Below are 18,932 nucleotides of genomic sequence, written 5' to 3'. Positions count from 1 at the left end.
ATTCGCGTGGTTTACTTTCATCTTACTTTTGCGTCACCGATCCCTCCTACATCACGCCATCCCCTTCGCAGCTCACTTCTACCGCCCTCCCGAAGGCCAGTCTTGGTCGTCGGGCTATCTTAGTCGCTGTGGACATGACACGCCCGAATCCTGGTTGTTGATTGATTTTTGACTCTTTGCAGTCGTACTCACACATGTCCTCATGTCTCCCAGAATCACCCGCTCGTCGGTTCGTCACGCCGCAAACCAAGCAGGTCCGCCGCCCTCCACAACTCCTGCCCCAGGTGGCGCAGAACCCGTCACGGCTGCTCCTGCTGCCTCAACTCCCGTCTCTGCCAGTCAGACCTCGCGTGCCACCACCCGCAAGCGGAAGTCAAGGGATTCCAATACGTCACAGCCCGAATCTCCGGATCACACCGCGGCATCCCGTCGACCTAAACGTCAGAAGCCGGTTACCGAGTCATCAGTAAAACCGCCTTCACAGTCCCCTGCCGCTTCCACCAGAAGTCGAAAGGGAAAGGCTCCTGCTGCAATGTCTAGCCCAGAGTAAGCTTCCAACTCGTCCTTGATCTTTTCTGACCGATTATGGTGAGCTTGGACTGACTAGCTCCACACAACTACAGTCCCAATGTCGGGCCGTCTGGCCCACCCGATAACGCCACATCGGCGTCCTCGAGTAGGAAGTCCAGCAGAAGCAAGAAGAATACACAACCCTCGGCAGGTGAGTTGGCTTATTCTGCTAGTCCAAAAATTGTTTACAGAAGCTAATACCAAAAGCGACAGAGTCGAGCACACGACCCCAGAGCTCTGCAAAACGCCGAACATCTCAACGTCCCTCTAAGAACGATCCAGATCAGGATATGGTCATGACTGGCACCGACGAAGCCGAAAAAGCAAAGCCTCCGCCTCCACCAGACCCTGCAGAGCAGCAATCTGGAGATGATAGCGACGAGAACGACGATGATGATGACCACAGATATGACGATGACGACGACGACATCGATCCTTTTGGTAGCTTTGGAGGCCCGCCTCGCGGCCTGGTGGGAGGTCTTCCGATGTTGCATACTCTTATGTCTGGAATGGGTTCCAGACTTCGCTCCCTTATGGCCAATCTATCCAACAAAGAGGATCCATCAGTACAACTGATCGCATTGCAAGATCTGTCCGAGATTCTCCTCGTATCAAACGAAGACAATCTTTCTGGGCACTTTTCACCCGATGCCTTGGTCAAAGAGCTCGTGGCTCTGATGCAGCCCCACGAGATTACAGGGGAGGAGAATCCAGAGATAATGCTTTTGGCCTGCCGCTGCTTGGCCAACCTGATGGAGGCACTGCCACCAAGCGTTGCCAACGTGGTGTATGGAGGGGCAGTTCCTGTCTTGTGCCAAAAGCTGCTTGAGATATCCTTTATCGACTTGGCAGAACAAGCCCTAAGTACCTTGGAGAAGATCTCTTATGAGTACCCGGCCAGCATTGTCCGCGAGGGTGGCTTAACGGCTTGTCTGTCGTATCTGGAGTTCTTCCCAACAAGCACGCAGCGAACAGCCGTGACTACCGCCGCAAATTGCTGCAGGAACATTACGGAAGACTCGTTCCCCGTCATCAAGGAGGTTATGCCTATTCTGCTCAACGTTCTCAACAGCAGCGATCAACGAGTTGTGGAGCAGGCATCTCTATGCGTATCACGCATCGTCGAGAGCTTCCGATACTATACTTCAAAGCTGGAGGAGCTTGTCAGCGTTGATCTTCTCAAGGCCGTCCTACGACTACTTCTTCCAGGCACGACAAATCTTATCTCACCGAGTATTCATACCCAATTCCTCAGGGTTTTGGCACACACAGCTCGAGCAAGTCCTCGGCTATCGGCGGAACTCTTCAAGCTGAACATTGTCGAGACGCTGTACCAGATCTTGACTGGTGTTTCGCCTCCAGCCGGTACTGATGATGTCGCCTCTAAGCTGGACAGTGTCCTCATAATGCAGGCTTTAATCCACCGTCCTAGGGAACAGATTATTGAGACATTGAATGTCATATGCGAACTGTTGCCTGCTCCTATTCCTGTATCTGCGCCCCAGCAATCCGAGATATCTGTTTCGACAGCAGAACCAGCAACCCCGTCTTCTCAGGCGTCTCGGAAAAAGACGACAAATGAAAAGAGAGTCGAGCTCCTCGAGGACTGCAAGGAGCAAGTTCGGCGCTTCTGTTTGATCTTGTTCCCTACCCTCACGGATGCATTCTCCAGTACCGTCAATTTGACAGTCCGCCAAAAGGTTCTCACTGCACAACTCAAAATGTTGTCAAACTTGGACACGGAAATTCTCACGGAAGCCCTCAAGGTTGTCCCTTATGCTTCGTTTCTTGCTTCAATTTTATCGCAGCAAGATCATCCTAGCCTCGTTATGTACGCCCTGCACGCTACCGAGCTGCTTATGAGCCGTCTCGATAGCGTCTATAGGTACCAGCTGTACCGTGAGGGCGTTATCACGGAAATCACCAAGCTTTCCATCGAGGAAGATAAGTCGGTAGCAGATGAGGGCAAGAAGCCCGCTGATGAAGCAGGGTTGGAAACACCCGGACAGTCTACGGCCTCGGCCGCAGCTGGGAGCAAGGCTGCCGATCACGATTCAGACGAGGAAAACGGTGACGAGGACAAAGATGACGATGACGAAGACGACCACGACGTAGATGATGATTGTGAGGATGGCGAGGATGCCATGCGCTCTCACCACTCATCTGACGACGAGAATGATGACGAAAACGATAACAATCACCGAATCGAAGAAATGTCAGCGTCACCGGCCAGTTCCGAAGGTTCCTCGATGTCCATCGATGGTCCAGCTCGTCATATTATTGCTCCTATTGATTCCATGCAGAAAGCCATTTCGGATGTTGCCAAGAAGTTCCTTGAGACCTACGAAACGGAGAAGCACAGCAAGGTTATGAAGAAGAAGGCCACCAAGATTCTCGACAGTCTCTCAGCCCTCGCGACGGATATCGAAGTCTTCTACCTCCAACGCAGCTCTCAAAGCGTAGATGCCTCCAGAGGTGTTGCTTATTTCAAGCAGCTTGCGTCTTACTTCGACTCGGACCAGCTGGAGAGCGTCACAAGTGCTGAGCTTCTTGCTTCAGGACTGGTGCGGGTTCTTGAGCGGGTGTTTAGTAATCCCGACGAGAGCCTTGCTGCGGCTGCGCAGTCGGACTTTCTGCAAGTTTTTATGGGCTACACTGTCAAGTCAAAGCCAAAGACTGCTACGGCAGACTCGCCGGCTACTCCTTTTAGTGTCATGGTTCACAAGCTGCAGGATTTACTAAGCAGATCAGAGCATTTTGAAGTTATTACAGTCCATCAGAATGCGCTTGATGGCAATAGGAGCAGTGCAGCATCAATGCTGGCCAAGCAGATCAGGCTCAGGTTGGTTGCTGACGATGATTCGGATATACCTCGGGCGTATCGCAATATCATGGTCAGTATCCATGCCATTTCGACATTCAAGTCCCTGGACGATTACCTGCGACCTCGCATCAGTCTTTCGGAACGACCTAGGAACAACAGCTCTAGGAGTGTTCTTTCAAGGGCTATGGCTGCACTTGCTGGCCATCCAGGAATTCCTCTAGAGGCGGCCGAGCGGCTCGCTGCCCGTCTGCCGGCCCTTGCCGCAGGCGGAAGCCCTTTCGGTGGTCCGAGTGCAGGATCGTCGCTGTTCCAGCCTTCGCAACCCTCTGCGTCTCGATCCGCCCGCAAGCCCAAGGCCAAATCCAACTCGTATGCGGAGTCCCCGAGCACGCCAGACCAAGCTTCGCCAACGTCTCGCGATAAGGCTGTGCTCAGACGGTCGAGTAGACGACAGGCTGCATCGGCGGATACGCCCCCACCACCACCCCCTCCTGAAGAAGAAGAGAGCTTGGCCAATGCTCTCGAGTGTGCCGATGAAAAGCAGCTTTCTGACGGGGACGACATGGGAGAAGCTAGTGCGCTCGATGCGATAGTGGGCGAGCTTGAGGAAGACATGGGAGACGAGCCAGCAGTGGATCCTACAGCTGTTAACATGGAGGTTGCAGCTGGCGGGAAGATCACCGCGAGGAAGGACGATGGGACGCGTGTGCCAACCCCCTCACAGGCAGCCGGCTCGGCTTCAACCGCACCACCATCAGCCAGTGGAATCAGTAGGGACAGGACCAGTGCCATCAGTGCGGCCTTCCAAAGCCTGCAGGGTACTCCCACCCCCGGCGGACCTTCGAGGCCGCTGTCATATGCTGCTGCGGTGCAGGCAACTCCACAAGACTGGCACATTGAGTTCAGTGTAGATTCCAAAGTGATCCCGAACGAAACGACAATCTACCGGGCGATACACAGCCCCAATGCGATTGTCGATAGCAGCGTCAGCCGCAGCGTCTGGTCTGCTGTACACTCGGTCAAGTTTCGCCGAGTCCCCGGTCCACCTCCAACTTCTGAAGGCTCACCTTTCGGTGCATCTTTTGAAGGAGCTGCAGGGACCGTGGATGAGAACGGGACACCTGCATCTCTCAGCAAGCATCCTGCCACTACGTCAATCTTGCGTCTTCTCAAGATGCTTCATGATCTGAATGCCAATATTGATGACGTTTTGGTAGAGAACAAGGAGGCCTTGAAACTGAACATCGAGCCACTATCGCAATTTGTAAACACGAAACTCACGGCAAAACTAAACAGACAACTGGAGGAGCCGTTGATTGTGGCGAGCAATTGTTTACCCAGCTGGAGTGAGGATCTGGCTAGGCAGTTCCCATTCTTGTTCCCCTTCGAGACGAGACACCTATTTTTGCAGTCAACCTCATTTGGCTATGCACGATCCATGACAAGGTGGCAGAACGCGCAATCTCAAGAGGAATCGCGTCGCGACCGAAGGGATGAGCGTCCCTTCCTGGGCCGCCTGCAGCGCCAGAAGGTGCGCATTTCCAGATCCAAGATACTCGAGTCGGCGGTCAAAGTCATGGAGCTGTATGGCGCAAATCAGAGCATACTTGAGGTGGAATATTTCGAAGAAGTTGGTACTGGCCTCGGGCCTACCCTGGAGTTCTACAGCACGGTGTCCAAAGAGTTCTCGAAGAAGAAGCTCAAACTTTGGCGCGATGCGGATCCCCACGACTCGGACGAGTTTGTTTCCAGCCCCAACGGCCTATTCCCGCGACCGATCAGTGAGGAAGATGGCTCGGGAAGCAACAGCGATAGGGTTTTGGGTCTTTTCAAGATCCTTGGCAAATTCGTTGCTAGGTCAATGATCGATTCTCGAATTATTGACATCAATCTTAATCCCATCTTCTTCAGAATCGGAGATGAAAAATCAGGGGTGAAGCCTTCGCTGGGCGCGGTCAAGATGGTTGACCCAGCACTTGCACGGTCACTGATGCTGATCAAGAAGTTTTCCCTGGCGAAGAAGGAAATTGACGAGGATCCTTGCCGGACGCCTGCCCAGAAGGTCGCCGACACGGAACGTATCACGCTTAACAACATCTCTATAGAGGACCTATCGTTGGATTTCACACTACCTGGCCAGCCCCATATCGAGCTTATCCCCAACGGGGCTCAAATCAACCTTACTATGGACAACGTGGATCTTTACCTCGACAAGGTCATCGATATGACCCTGGGGAGCGGGGTTCGTCGACAGGTCGATGCCTTCCGCCAAGGCTTCTCTCAGGTGTTCCCTTACGCCGCCCTAAGCGCTTTCACTCCGGATGAGCTTGTGTCTCTATTCGGTCGTATTGATGAGGATTGGTCCCTTGAAAGTGCGTCGTCCCTGGTTTTCTCCTGTCGCTCGTGATCGCTTACTGACTTGTTGTTCCAATTAGCACTCATGGATTCAATTAAGGCCGATCACGGCTACAACATGGACAGTCTTAGTGTCAAGAATCTCCTGCAGTTCATGAGTGAGCTCTCGCCTGCTGAGCGACGCGACTTCTTGCAATTCACCACGGGCAGCCCTAAGCTACCTATTGGAGGTAGGTTCAACCGCTTGACATGTGCGTTTGCAAGCATCGCTAACGATTTGTTTTCTCTCGACATAGGGTTCAAGAGTCTCAATCCCATGTTCACTGTGGTATGCAAGCCAAGCGAGGAGCCTTACACTTCAGACGACTATCTTCCGAGCGTGATGACATGCGTCAACTACCTCAAGCTTCCAAACTATACCGATATTAATGTCCTCAGGAAGAGGATGTCGACAGCTATGAAGGAAGGCCAGGGAGCCTTCCACTTGTCTTAGCTCTTATCAAGACTGGGACTCGTAATGCCGGATATGTATTTATTATTTCGATCGCCGCCCGCCTCTCCCGGCAGCAATGATCCTTGCCCTTCTTGGAAGGTTCGCGTGTGAATTGGCAGGCGCAAGGTTTTCCGGGGATAACAGCGATGACTGCATCAATGATGGCCACGATGAGAGGCATTAACATTCTGTTTTTGGGCGCCTATTTGGGGTTTTATTCTTGTCACATGCATTTAAGGCAATGGTATTAAACTTGAGGTACATGGCGAACTGAGTGAGGATGGTTCCAAATTGCCCCATATAATAGCTGGAGAACAAGGCAGACGATTGAAGCACTTGTTCGCCTGACCTTGATTTTTATATTCCTATCAGCACCATGTAGCGATATTTTCATTTGCCCTTGACTAGCCGTAAATCAATGTTTTTATGATCGTCCAGAGTACAGTAGACACTAGGGTGCATTTGGTTTTGAGTCCACTGGTTAATCGTGTCACGTTTCGGCGTCGGTGGGACTTCGCGTTACTGGAGCAAAGATCACAGAGGAAACTGGTGTATGCAAGGTCTGGATGCCCAGACCAATTCAGTCCGACCAAAGTCTGCCGTTGCTAGGCACTTCGCAGGGATGCGTAGGTACAGCTAGATCGATAACGCTTCGGGTTTGGCATTTAATAATTTAGCTACCCTATTTTGAAGATGTGAAAGTTGATTTGCCGATGGTGGCGCCAGTCTCTAGAGATACGCAGAGCCGTGCTTCATGTCACCGAAAGTGCACTGTGTTAATTCAGTGGCCAAAGCTCACCGGTCGCAGTAGCCTTGGCGTACAAGTTTTTGATATTTTGTAGGCGATAGATGAATATTACAAACTATTGCGATTAATACAGAAAAGAGAAAGAAAAAAAAAGAGAGTAAGAATAAAGAAATAGAAAAAAAAATACATTTATTTACATGTCTGAGTTCCATGTCTTTGTCTCTCCTACCCTTACCCATGGAAACGCGGTGGACGCGTTTGAATGAACAAGTCCAGAATTAGGACATTTCTCAAGCCTCGGTACTTCTGAGTGCCGTTGTTACTTTGCGATTCCAAACAAGGTACCGATTGTTTAATGAGTCCGGCGAAAAGGGTGCCGGACTTCCCGCGCCCCTCTTTTGCGCATCCTGGGCTGGGTCTCGGCCAATGGGAATTGGATCTGGGGACCCTTTAGAACTTCTGGAGCTTCCAAGGAGCTAACTACCCCACGTTCCTGTGGGCTGCAGCAACAACAGAAATGGCAAGGCAAACAAAGTTCCGACAGGGGTCCGGTCAGCAGAATGAGAACCGTATTCTCTTGCATCTATCTTTTTGCTTGTTCGGATCTCTTCAGCCAACCGCGTGTCTGTTCACCGATGCACAGACCATGGTAAATTCATCCCATGTTTACATACACCTCACCCACCCGCGCTACACAATACTCACACCCGTTATCGCCCGCCCGCCTCCTTCTTGGCTTAGCTTGGCCCTGGGTTTGCGGCTGGCAGGATCGAGGCTCACCACGCAGTGCATGGAGATGCAGATGTGCACACGGGCTTTCGCTCCCCCATGGTGTGAATGTACAATCTGGCCCCAGCTTTCCTGTCTTGTTTGCATCGGGGGTTTGGCGAGATGGCTGCACCCCTGCCCCTCTTTCTACCGTATCTTGTGTCTTTCTCACCCGTCCCCGTGTTTGGCTTGCCCAAATAAGCTGCTCTTCCGAAGTGTTTACCTGGGAGACACCGCCAAAACTACCTGCCCACAGCCGCCACCGTTGACGTTTGCCTTGCTACTGTTTCCCTACCATCCCAGCACATGGGGCCTATCATCTCGCGTCTCATGTGTGGCTTGCTCATGCTTTTTTGGTGTTTTCCTTTTTTTTTGTCTTGTCTTGTCTACCTTACCTACCGTAACCTCGCAAGGTCGCTCTGCTCACCTGCAATGATTCCCAACTCCACACCCCCTGCCAATCCCTGGGCTTGACTTAATCCGCGCTTTCGCCTGGGCTCCATCCCCGCCCATTTGTATGGATCGTGGTCCGCGACCTTGGTGTTTTCTTCTTTGGTCAATTTCCTTCAAAGTCGCGCGGCCTTGTCCAGCCCCACGGCCACGTCCATCATTGAAGCTGCTCTCATTTTCGTGCCCACCCCTTGACCGGTTCTTTGGACTGGTTCCGTTCCATCTTCGCAATTATGTATCATGCCTACCTTGCCTAGGCAGTTTCTCCCATCCAACCCCCCCGTCATGTTCCCGCTGGTTTTTTGTCCCCCAAGCAAGCTTGCTCGCTCGCTTGCTTGCTACAGTACGTACAGTACGTGCTTAAATCTCTCTTGTTCTTTTCGCCCTGGTCATCAGTTGACTCTATTCCCGATGGTCCCAGGGCCCAATTTTCCGCCTTCCGTCTGCACTCTGCCCAAAACAAACCAAAAAAAATTAACCATTTTTTACATTTTCTCAAAACGCAGCTATCCCCATCATTTTCCTTCCCACCCAACCGCCACTAATCTCTCTCTTTCTCCCACCATTTTTTTCCACCACCACAGCGCCATTTGGCTGCACTCATTTTTTCTATTTTCCATCAACAGCATCGCGACGCCCATCTTGAGCATTACCAAACTGGTATTATTCGACGCAGAAAAGTCGTCTGCGTCATTTTCCGCCATTGAATCTTCACCGATCGCCCTGTTTGGACTCTTAATCGCGATTTGAAAAGTTGGCCGATCGGGCTTTTGGCATCTGCTTTCCGATCGGGCGTGAGGATATTCGCAACTCTCCAAGGTTCCACTTTGGGAATTGGCCTGCACCAACGCCTGCAACTGCAGTTCGACCACGCTAGGATCCACCACCACATAAAGTCTAGCCGGCCAGGTCACGTTACTTGCATCAGTACTCAGCCGATAGGCAGCTGCCGCCACTTGCAAGTTGGAGATTCCGTCACCAACCGATTGGCCGTAGGCAAAAATACCTACTAAGTTACCAACTGACAGGCCAATTGTCCGAACAAGCATATACCCTCTAGTAACAATCTTGGGTTGTTCGGTCGCAAAAAAAACGCATCACGTTCTATTAATTTACTTTTAAATGGACCGACAGTTTGTCTTCGATTGCAAGTGACGCCACCTGAACAAATTACAAGTACAACGCCAACTTGAACTTGTGCATCACTTTGTTGTCAGCAAGTCCCAAAACGCCACTGCGGGATATCAAGCCAAAACGTTCGCGCCTCTGAGAGCAATTCTACTCGAGTTGCAACACGGGAGGGGGAACGTGGTGGTCCGAAGGAGGGAACTGGCGCCGGGAAAGTATGGCCCAGTACAGCTCGTCGCCATCTCTGTCGTCACCACCTTCAGGTTCAATATCAGATCCCGGCTCACCGTCCCGTCTTATTCAGGGACGCGCCAACATCGCCATGGGCGACGAAATCGTTGTCGACACCGAGGCCAGGTTCCGCCTGGACTTGGGACAACCGTCAGCACCTCAGGATAACGTACCCTTGACAGCAGCTGGCGTTCCGCGGAAGAAGCCCGGCCGTAAGCCCGGGGCGGCAGCAGCAGCAAAGAAGGCTGCCGCCACCGAGGATGGATCGGCTGCCAGCACGGATGCCCCCGCTAAGCAGCGGAGGCCGCGCAAGCCCAAGGACCCTAGTGCGCCTACTGTTCAGCGAAAACGGAAACAACCCCCTACCGAACTCGAAGGTGCTCCCGACAAGAGGAGCTCTTCCGCAGGTCTGGACTCTCGCCAGCCAAAGATCACTGACCTTACCAGTCTTCGCTCGGACCTTGATTCACCCTCACGGAGCCAACAGTCCGCCCCGCCCCCGGCTCCTCCCAAGGCTCCGGCTCGCAGTTCCATGCACAGTCTGCTCAACCACGATGACCCGCCATCGCCGCAGCACTCACCGCCGCCAGTTAGAAACAGTGGCCAGAGCTACGACCCCGTGCGGTCTTCCAACTACGATCCTGTCAGGGAGACCATGGTGGCTCGCGATCCCTGGGGCACCGGCTCTCTTGGCTCACCCCGCGCACCCACCCAAATGCAAAATCGAGCCAGTGCATCCCCCTCGATTACCAGTCTCATCGACCCAGTTCCTTCCTCCTCAGCAGCAGCTCCGCTCAGATCCCCCTTGCTGCCGTCCAAGCATGTGTATGGCAATTATCCCGAGTCGATATCGGCTCCCACTTCACCATCGACTGAGATGAAGGCACCGATTGTGCCCGCTCCATCAACCTCTAAGCCGACTCCTGCACCTACTGCCTCGCCAGAGGCACCGGCCCCAGCATCGAAGGCGGTCAAGAAGGAGTTGGTAGCTTCAGAGGTCACTAAGCCAGCAAAGAGGCAGTCAACGGGTGGTAAGGCTAAAGATGCAACGTCGTCTGGCAAGGCAACCACAACCAAGTCAGCTAGGACATCATTGGCAAAGGCAACGCCCAAGGCTTCATCGGCAAAAGCATCAGCAGAAGTCTCCGAGAGCTGTGCCTCGGTTTCTTCCCCAGAGGAAGCAGCTCCGCCGGCACCTACGTCTGCACCGAGCAAGAAAATCACGTCGGTAGCTCTTCAAGAGCGCAAGCAACAGAAGGTTGCGAGCGCGACATCGTCACCAAGGATATCTGCACCGGTCAAGATGCCTCCGGTTCCAGACTTCCCAGATGAGGATAGCGAACGATCGATCCTTGACTTTGGCAAGATCAACCCTGCGGACAAGAAGGCGGCGCCATCGATTGTACTATCCATACCGTTGCGTGGGGAGTCGAACAAGTACGTCAACTTTATGCGCATGGCAGAGGACAAGTACGGCTGGGATGCCCTGCACCCCCGTGAGGCCGCTCACCGCGACCGCAAGGCTCGCATAGCTGCTGCCGCGTCCGCACTCGAGAAGAACGTGTCTGGTCGTGAGACGGGTGACGAGGAGACGGACAAGGAATCAGATGGCGACAACAGCGACGCCGAGAACAAGGGCGGCAACGGGGCTGCTAGTGCTGGGGAAGCCGGTGCTGACGCTGCTAGCGGAGCTGACGGCGCGCCGATGAAGAAGCAGCGCAGGAAGCGCAACTGGAGGGAGGATGAATACGACAAGGAGGACGACTTTGTTGACGACTCGGAGATGCTGTGGGAGGAGCAAGCCGCGGCTAGCAAAGATGGTTTCTTTGTCTACTCGGGCCCGCTCATCCCCGAGGTGGAAAAGCCAGCACCAGGGTACGTTGGTATTTGTTTTCTTTTTTATCATTTTAGGATTGTTTGGCTAACTGAAGCTTTATTTTTTCTCTCAGATCCGAGGGACCTGCTAAGCGCGGGCGCGGAGGTGGACGAGGCAGTCGGGGCGGTGGCCGTGGTGGGGCGACACGCGGCGGCACGACGACTGGAAGAGGCCGTGGTGGTGGTCCAGGTTCCAGAGGCGGTCAGATTCGCAAGCCGCGCGCTACCAAGGCCGAAAAAGAGCAGGCAGAGCGAGAAAAGGCCGAGAAGCTAGCCCAGGACGGATCTACCAAGACGACCAACGGCTCTCTCGGTTATGACCTCAACCCGGCAGGCACCAATCCACAGTTCTCGGGAATGGTCATTGACCTCTGAGATGAACGATATCTTCTGGAAAAGTGCGAACAATCAAGTGTCAACCTTGTACGGCTCGTCTTTTGCGGTTATTTTCAATTGCCACAATACCCATGTTTTTTTAGCTAGTCGTCTGTGGGGGTTTGGCTGGAATGCTTTCAAGTTTGGGGGGGATTTTGGTTGATAGAACCCCTCTGTGTTTGCGATCGAAGGGCGTTATTGGAGCTTTGCTGGTTACGTCTGCATGACCCTGTCCTACTATTTTGATTTGTTGTGGGAAAGATATCTTGATTCCAGTTGCCATCATTGATGGCCTTCCCGGGTTATTTCATCTGATATTATTGCAGACAAGCGGGCCTTTATTTATTTTGTCTTTTTATTATTTTCAGGTCGTTGCCAGTGCACGGTTGTGTAAGCTGTTGTTTCGTGTTTGTTACACGGCACACAAGAATCGGGACTGGAATGAGGAGGAATAGTTGGTGGACCATGTACATGGAGAGAGAGAGCGTTACCCTGAAAAGAGATATGGGTGAAGAGTACACGGAAAAACTTGGGATGGAAGGCGTACTGGAAGGAACAAAGAAGGGCAACAAAGGAAGACAGGCGCAAAGGTTACAAGGCATTATTCACTACCAGGTAACTACCTAGGTACCTACCTACAGTGGCTCGATTAATAGACATTATAAAAATAAACCATGAACGCGCGTTGGTGAAGGAAGGTGACCTGTGAATTGACTGGAACACGATGACAGTGGGGCGAAGGCGGTTGAATCCGGAGGCATGCGGCAGCATCCGTTGAACTCAAAACCGCTTTGCTACGTGAGTAATGAGTACCGGTAATGCCGTATTGGGCTCTCAACGGTGTTATGATCAACTCGAAGCAATCAAACCCGCAAAGGCCCACAGCGCTAAAAATCCAAGAAGGACCATTGCTGTGAAGCAGGTTCCGAACATCGGCGTAAAAATTGCTGCATTAGAGCAGGCACTAATTACACCAGCTGCTTATCTTCTTTTGTTCTATTATGTGTTTTTTGCTTGGCGCAAACGAGGTGACACCGCTTCGTCTTGTACAGCAAACAAAAGAAAAGAAAACAAGTGCGGAACAGATACCGCGGTTTCAATTTACAATTAGCGGTAGTCATGCCGCACAATTATCCTTTTTTGCGCGTCACCCAAACGAGAAAAAAAAAAGGTGCGTCGGTTGAACGGTCATCAGGTCGGCCGAGACTAGGGTGGGAAATCGCAGGGTCACATTGCCAAGCTATCTTTTTCTCACTGACCCTTTCGCCGTGGTCTTATTACCGCGATGTACCCGTTTTTCCTTTGGTCCCTGATAGGTTCTGGTCCTACAAAGTACGTGCAGCACTGCAGTGGGCTAGCTCAAAGTCCGAGGCAAGCAGTGGAGCACTGGAGAGGAGGGGGGAAACCGAACAGAGAGATACAGGGCTGTTGTGGAGTCGTACAACTGATAAACAGCAAAAAAAAGCACCCCCTGAGGTGACTGATGATGCCATCTATCGGCGGCCAGCGGGGGCGATTGGAGGTAGGGGTTCTGTTTTTTTTTTCCCTTGGGGTCTATGGGGTCTATGCCAATCAAACACCGAGGTGCTGTCTTTCTTTCCTCTTTTCTGCATTGAACTACTTATTTTGGATTTGTCAGTTGGGTTTTCTTAGTTCCCTTTTCTTCATATCGGGCCGGCCCAGTCCTGTCAGCTCTTTGGTATCATCTGCTTGGAATCCTTGGATTCCCGGGCCAATTCTTTACCGTTTGTTTGTTTAAAGGTGACTGTTTCATTAGATGGTCCCTGTGTTATTGTTGGGCTTTCTCCTTCTTGGCATATAATATGAACAAGCCCACCTTTCTCATTGTCTGCTAGATTTGCTCGGCTGCTTTATCCTGGGTTGTCTACATGTAGAAAGTGTTCAAACAAGGGTCTTTGTTTGTGTCACGTTGTCCCGGAAGGTGCCATACAGCTCGTCCAGGGGATTCTAGGCTGCTTTGCGGCACCAAAAGGCAGTCACGGAAAGTCGATTACACACATCCAATTAAAGAACAGCTGCTGGGAATCTAGCAAACGTGGAGATGGACCCGGAAAAGAAGGATGACCTGGGGCGGCAGCAGCAGCAGCAGCAGACAGAAGTATACTCTCTGTCGGACACATCCGAAAGCGACGACAAAGCCATCGACGTAAAGACGGACCAGATCAGCCACAGCCAGCAGCCGCCGGCCACGCTAAACGGACACCACGCCCACGGCTCCAGCCAAGGTCCCTCGGGCGGGCTCTCGGAGGAATCGCTCGCGGCGCTCTCCCGGCACACCACGGAAGCGTCCCACGTCTCGTCGGACGGCCAGCACGCCGATGTCGAGGGCGATTTCCGAGGCGCGTCCATGTCGCGGGCCAGGACGGGGACCAGCTTTGGCAGCACGGCGTCGCGCATGCCGGAGCACGAGGTGACGTTTGACGAGGGCAGCAGCAGCAGCAGCAGCAGCGACGGCGACGAGGACAAGAGCAGCAGCAACAGCGACAACCCGCGCGACTGGCCGCTCTGGTACCGCGGGTGGGTGCTCTTCTGCATCGCCTTCTCGACGTGGGTGGTGGTCCTGTACAGCACCAGCTACACGGCGTCGATCCCGGGCTTGATGCTCGAGTTTGACGTTGCGGATCAGACCATTGCCACCCTCGGCGTCACCAGCTACCTTGTCGGATTGGCCGTCGGGAGTCTGGTGCTGGCCCCGTTGAGTGAGCTGTATGGTCGACGACCGGTCTATCTCGTCTGCATGGCCTGCTTTACGGTGCTTGTCATTCCGACGGGTTTGGCTACATCGCTGGTGGAGATAATAGTTGTGAGGTTTTTTGGGTATGTTTTTTTTTCTCCCTCTTGTAGTGTTTCGTCTCCACCTCCACCGCCGTCCACCCCAGCCGTGCCAAGCCATACTAAACAAGACTTTGAACCCCCTCCAGAGCCGTCTTTGGCGCCGCCATGATCTCCAACAGCCCCGGCACGGTGGTGGACATATCGACCGAACAGTACCGGGCGCTGTGCATGTCGCTCTTCTCCATCGCGCCCTTCAACGGGCCGGTGACGGGGCCCCTGATCGGCGGCTTCATATACCAGGCCTACGGCTGGCGCTGGGACAATTGGCTGGTGCTGATCTTGGGCGCCGTGGCCTTTGGGCTCATGTTCACCGTCCGCGAGACCTACGCGCCCGCCATACTTCGGGCCAAGGCGAAGCGCAGGAGAAAGGAGACGGGCGACGATAGGTGGTGGTCCAGGTACGACGAGGCGGCCGCTTCAAAGGTCCAGTTGTTTAGGGAGAACATGGCCAGGCCGTTTGTGTTGGCTGTCACGGAGCCGATTTTGTGGTTTTTTAATCTATGGTATGCTTTTTGTTTCACTCTTTCTTTGATCATTCTGGTTGGTGTGTTAGACTACTAACCGACGCTGTTCATCAACTCATAGGATCTCCTTGATCTACGGAATCCTGTAAGTAATCATCACACCTACAAGGGTCTCCGCTGCTTCACACAACCCACCACCAAGATCTTTCACTAACTCAACCCGCACTCGACAGCTACCTCTGCTTCGTCGCCTACCCCATCGTCTTTTCCCAGCACCGCGGCTGGGGTCCCGGCACATCAGGGCTCGCCTTTGTCGGCATCGGTATCGGCACGCTGCTCTCCATCGCCGCGGAGCCACTCCTCCGACGACTCATCAATTCGCACCCCAAGGACCCCGCGACGGGCCGCGTGGCCCCCGAGGCGTCGGCCAGCGCCATGGTGATCGGCGCCGTGCTGGCGGCGACGGGCCAGCTCGTGTTCGCGTGGACGTCGCTGCCCGTTAGCATCCACTGGGCGGTGCCCATCGCGGCGGGCATCCCCTTTGGCGCCGGCAACACGCTCGTCTTCATCTACGGCAGCAGCTACCTGACGTCGGCCTACGGCATCTACAGCGCGAGCGCCATGGCCGGCAACGCCGTCGTCAGGTCGCTCTTTGGCGGCACCCTGCCCCTCGCCGGCGCGGCCATGTACGCGGCGCTGTCGCCGCTCTGGGCCGGCACGCTGCTGGGGTTGCTCGAGGTGATTTTCATACCCATCCCCGTCGCGTTTTACAAGTATGGCGACAGGATCAGGGCGCGCAGCCCGGTTATTCGGCGCATGAGGGAGGAGGAGGAGGAGAACGAGGCGAAGCGGGCGAGGAGATTGGCCAGGGCGCTGAGGAGGCAGGAGAGGGGGGATGCTGCTGCTGTGGAGAGGAGTGGTGTTGGTCGTGGTGCGGATATTGGTGGTGGTAATGTTGTGGAAAATGATGCTACGGCTGGAGATGCCGAAAAGGGGACTGCTCACAGGGGGCAAGTGGCCATATAAAATGCATGTGACGGATGGCAGCACATTAAACTACACTACACTGCAGTACAGTACAGAAACGGCATGACTGTCGCTATTAGAGCTACACGTTACAAAATACAAAATACACAAAAATATCAGGATTTGTATACCCGCCTCGGTTCAATAATACAACGAGCGGCACCCACATGCGGAGTCAAAAATTAATCACAGGGACGGCGGCAATTTTTTGAGGTTTTGACCACGATGCTACTGTACCGTATGTGCCGTTACGTATCAAACCAAAGGGGTTCGCCCAAAGAGAGGGGGCAAAAACAAGCATCACGCGCTCCCATCCTTGGGGTATCCACGCAAAGTCACATCGCCCCCCCCCCCCCAGTTCTGCACTGGCTGCGGCCGGGACAAGTCCACCGAGAACGAGTCGTGGTTGACCCGCATCATGACGAACCTGGGGTTACTTCGGTTTGTATTTCCCCACAATCACACAAAGTTGCATGTCAATGCCACGTTAATACGTCCCTTAACCAGATTGGGGTTTGCGTTGATGCTCATTTGTCGCTGCTAAGAATGGAAGTCAATTGGAGGGATTCGTGCAAGGTCCGACCTTCCGAGTTCATTCTTTTTTTGGTGCTCAAAGCAGTATCCTGGGAACGTCTATATAAATGGCACAGGGATATGTATGTTCCTGAGAACAAGATGTCTTTTTTATTTTTTTCCTTTTTTATATCGTCCATGGTCCAGGTCCCAGTTCCCTTTGTGAATCTGGCATCTTGACCGTCATCCTCCGGTCATAGGGGCAACCGTGTCTGACAAGCACTTGGCGATAATCATACACTGGGAACCAGCTTGTATATATCCTAAAAAAAAATGCTTGCACTGCGCCGTTCGGCCACTCTTGGCCTTGCCATCCTCTCGGGTGCATATGCGTCGCTGCAGATTGTGCCCGGAGGAACATGGACGGCGGTATGTTTTTTGTTCCCTTGCTTACATTTCATGACACCGCATTATGTTTTTTTTTTTTACTAACAGAACTAAACCCCCTTCCATAGGACAACGGCCAACACATCCAGGCTCACGGCACGGGCATCACCGTCGTTAATGGGACGTACTTTATGATCGGAGAGGACAAGACCAACGGCAGCGCCTTCCAGAACGTCAATTGCTACTCCAGCACCGACCTGGTGCGATGGCACTACGAGGGTTCTCTTCTGTCCCGAACCGCCGAGGCTGGTGATCTGGGCCCAAACAGGATCGTCGAGCGGCCCAAGGTCATCTTCAACGAGCGTACACAAAAGTATGTCTTGTGGATGCACATTGACAGTAGCGATTACAAGGATGCCAGGGCTGGTGTTGCTGTGGGCGACTCGGTCTGTGGAAAGTTCAGTAAGTTGATCCCAACCGCCCTCAGGTTTTAAAATGTTTGGTTTGTTTTGTGTTTCAACAGGACTGACTGGAATACGTCTTCAATAGCCTACTTGGGTAGCTCTCGACCTCTTGGCTTCCAGAGCCGGGATAGCGGCTTGTTCAAGGACGACGATGGCACTGCGTATCTGCTTACCGAAGACGTAGGTTTACCCATTCCTAGCCTCAAAAAACATAACCCAGTATATCCTTGGGCGCCCCCCCTTTTTTTCAAGGCCTTTCTCCTGCAGAATACAGACAGCTGACCCATCGAAAAAAACCTCCCTCCACCGCCCAGCGCGAACACGGCCTGCGCATCAACCGTCTGACAGACGACTACCTCGGCTTTGCCGACAACACGTCGACGTACCTGTGGAGCGAAAGCATCGAGTCGCCCGCCATGCTCAAGCGCAACGGCACCTACTACATGTTTGGGTCCAAGCTCACCGGCTGGGACCCCAACGACAACGTCTACAGCACGGCGACGTCCATCTCGGGCCCCTGGAGCGGCTGGCAGACCTTTGCCGACAAGGGCAGCAACACGTACGCGTCGCAGACCACCTACATCCTCCCCTACGGCGACGGCGGCAACGTCATGTACCTGGGCGACCGCTGGGTGTCGACCAACCTGCAGTCCAGCACCTACATCTGGCTGCCGCTCGACATCTCGGGCACCACCGTCTCGCTCAAGAACAGGGACGCCTGGATCCCCAACGCCGCCCCGCCCGGCGCCCCCTGGCAGCCCGCCGGCGACGTCAACGCCTACGAGGGCGAGGTCGCGCAGCTGGGCGGCGGCGCCCGCGTCGTCTCGTGCAGCGGCTGCTCGGCCGGAAGCGCCGCCGGCTACATTGGCGGCGACGTCAACGGCATCGTCACCATCTCGGGCGTGCGCAGCTCCGCCCCCGACGGCACCCTCACCACCGTGCGCATCCGCTTCGCCAATGGCGACGGCAACCCGCGCTACGCCAACGTGACGGTCAACGGCGGGCCGCCCACCAGGCTGGCCTTTGAGCCGACGAGGGGTGGCGTGTCCGACAGCACCCTCAACGTGCAGCTGCGTCCCAGTACCGACAACACCATTGTCGTGTCGGGCGCGGGAGGCGGGCTGTGGGGCCCTGACGTTGACCGGCTCATCGTGCCCGTGGATTGAGACGACAGACGACGGATGTTGTGGAGGGGAGAGCATGGATGATGTGGCCGGATCAGGGGAGCTGTGGCAGTGTTGCAGTATTGCAGTATTGCTCTACGTACCTAGAGGTGGTCGTGACTAACTTTTCCACCCAAGTCTTAATTCATTTCCTTTAATTCTTTCGTCTTCTTGCAACCCAAACCCGATAAACCCCCCGCTGCCGAGCCTGTCTCGGTTGACCAATGTCTGGTAACACCCCG

At 53.9% G+C, this 18,932-nt stretch overlaps 4 protein-coding genes across 4 annotated transcripts; all 4 read left to right on the top strand.

Annotated features, from left to right (window-relative positions):
- Positions 1–202: 202 nt before the first annotated feature.
- On the top strand, positions 203–6,675 carry MGG_03841 (E3 ubiquitin-protein ligase UPL3; the record flags this gene model as incomplete). The annotated part of the gene is made up of 5 exons (XM_003720001.1): positions 203–546; positions 624–721; positions 784–5,766; positions 5,830–5,979; positions 6,046–6,675. The coding sequence occupies 5 exons, from the start codon at positions 203–205 to the stop codon at positions 6,240–6,242; spliced, it is 5,772 nt and encodes a 1,923-aa protein (XP_003720049.1). The 3' UTR covers positions 6,243–6,675.
- Positions 6,676–8,678: 2,003 nt separating this feature from the next.
- Positions 8,679–12,500, top strand: MGG_03842 (uncharacterized protein). The gene is made up of 2 exons (XM_003720000.1): positions 8,679–11,442; positions 11,517–12,500. Exons 1-2 carry the CDS (start codon positions 9,554–9,556, stop codon positions 11,815–11,817), a joined length of 2,190 nt encoding a protein of 729 aa, XP_003720048.1. The 5' UTR covers positions 8,679–9,553; the 3' UTR covers positions 11,818–12,500.
- Positions 12,501–13,371: 871 nt separating this feature from the next.
- MGG_03843 (uncharacterized protein) lies at positions 13,372–16,297 on the top strand. Its single transcript, XM_003719999.1, has 4 exons — positions 13,372–14,655; positions 14,760–15,176; positions 15,259–15,282; positions 15,371–16,297. Exons 1-4 carry the CDS (start codon positions 13,880–13,882, stop codon positions 16,161–16,163), a joined length of 2,010 nt encoding a protein of 669 aa, XP_003720047.1. The 5' UTR covers positions 13,372–13,879; the 3' UTR covers positions 16,164–16,297.
- A 426-nt stretch (positions 16,298–16,723) lies between these two features.
- On the top strand, positions 16,724–18,747 carry MGG_03844 (glycosyl hydrolase family 43 protein). The gene is made up of 4 exons (XM_003719998.1): positions 16,724–17,105; positions 17,192–17,525; positions 17,613–17,707; positions 17,842–18,747. The coding sequence occupies exons 1-4, from the start codon at positions 17,010–17,012 to the stop codon at positions 18,691–18,693; spliced, it is 1,377 nt and encodes a 458-aa protein (XP_003720046.1). The 5' UTR covers positions 16,724–17,009; the 3' UTR covers positions 18,694–18,747.
- Positions 18,748–18,932: the final 185 nt, after the last annotated feature.

The sequence above is a fragment of the Pyricularia oryzae genome, chromosome 6 (genome assembly GCF_000002495.2).
Source record: "Pyricularia oryzae 70-15 chromosome 6, whole genome shotgun sequence".
Taxonomy (NCBI): Eukaryota; Fungi; Ascomycota; class Sordariomycetes; order Magnaporthales; family Pyriculariaceae; genus Pyricularia; species Pyricularia oryzae.
Note: the sequence above shows the minus strand (reverse complement) of the source record. Positions and strands in the feature narration are given on the sequence as shown.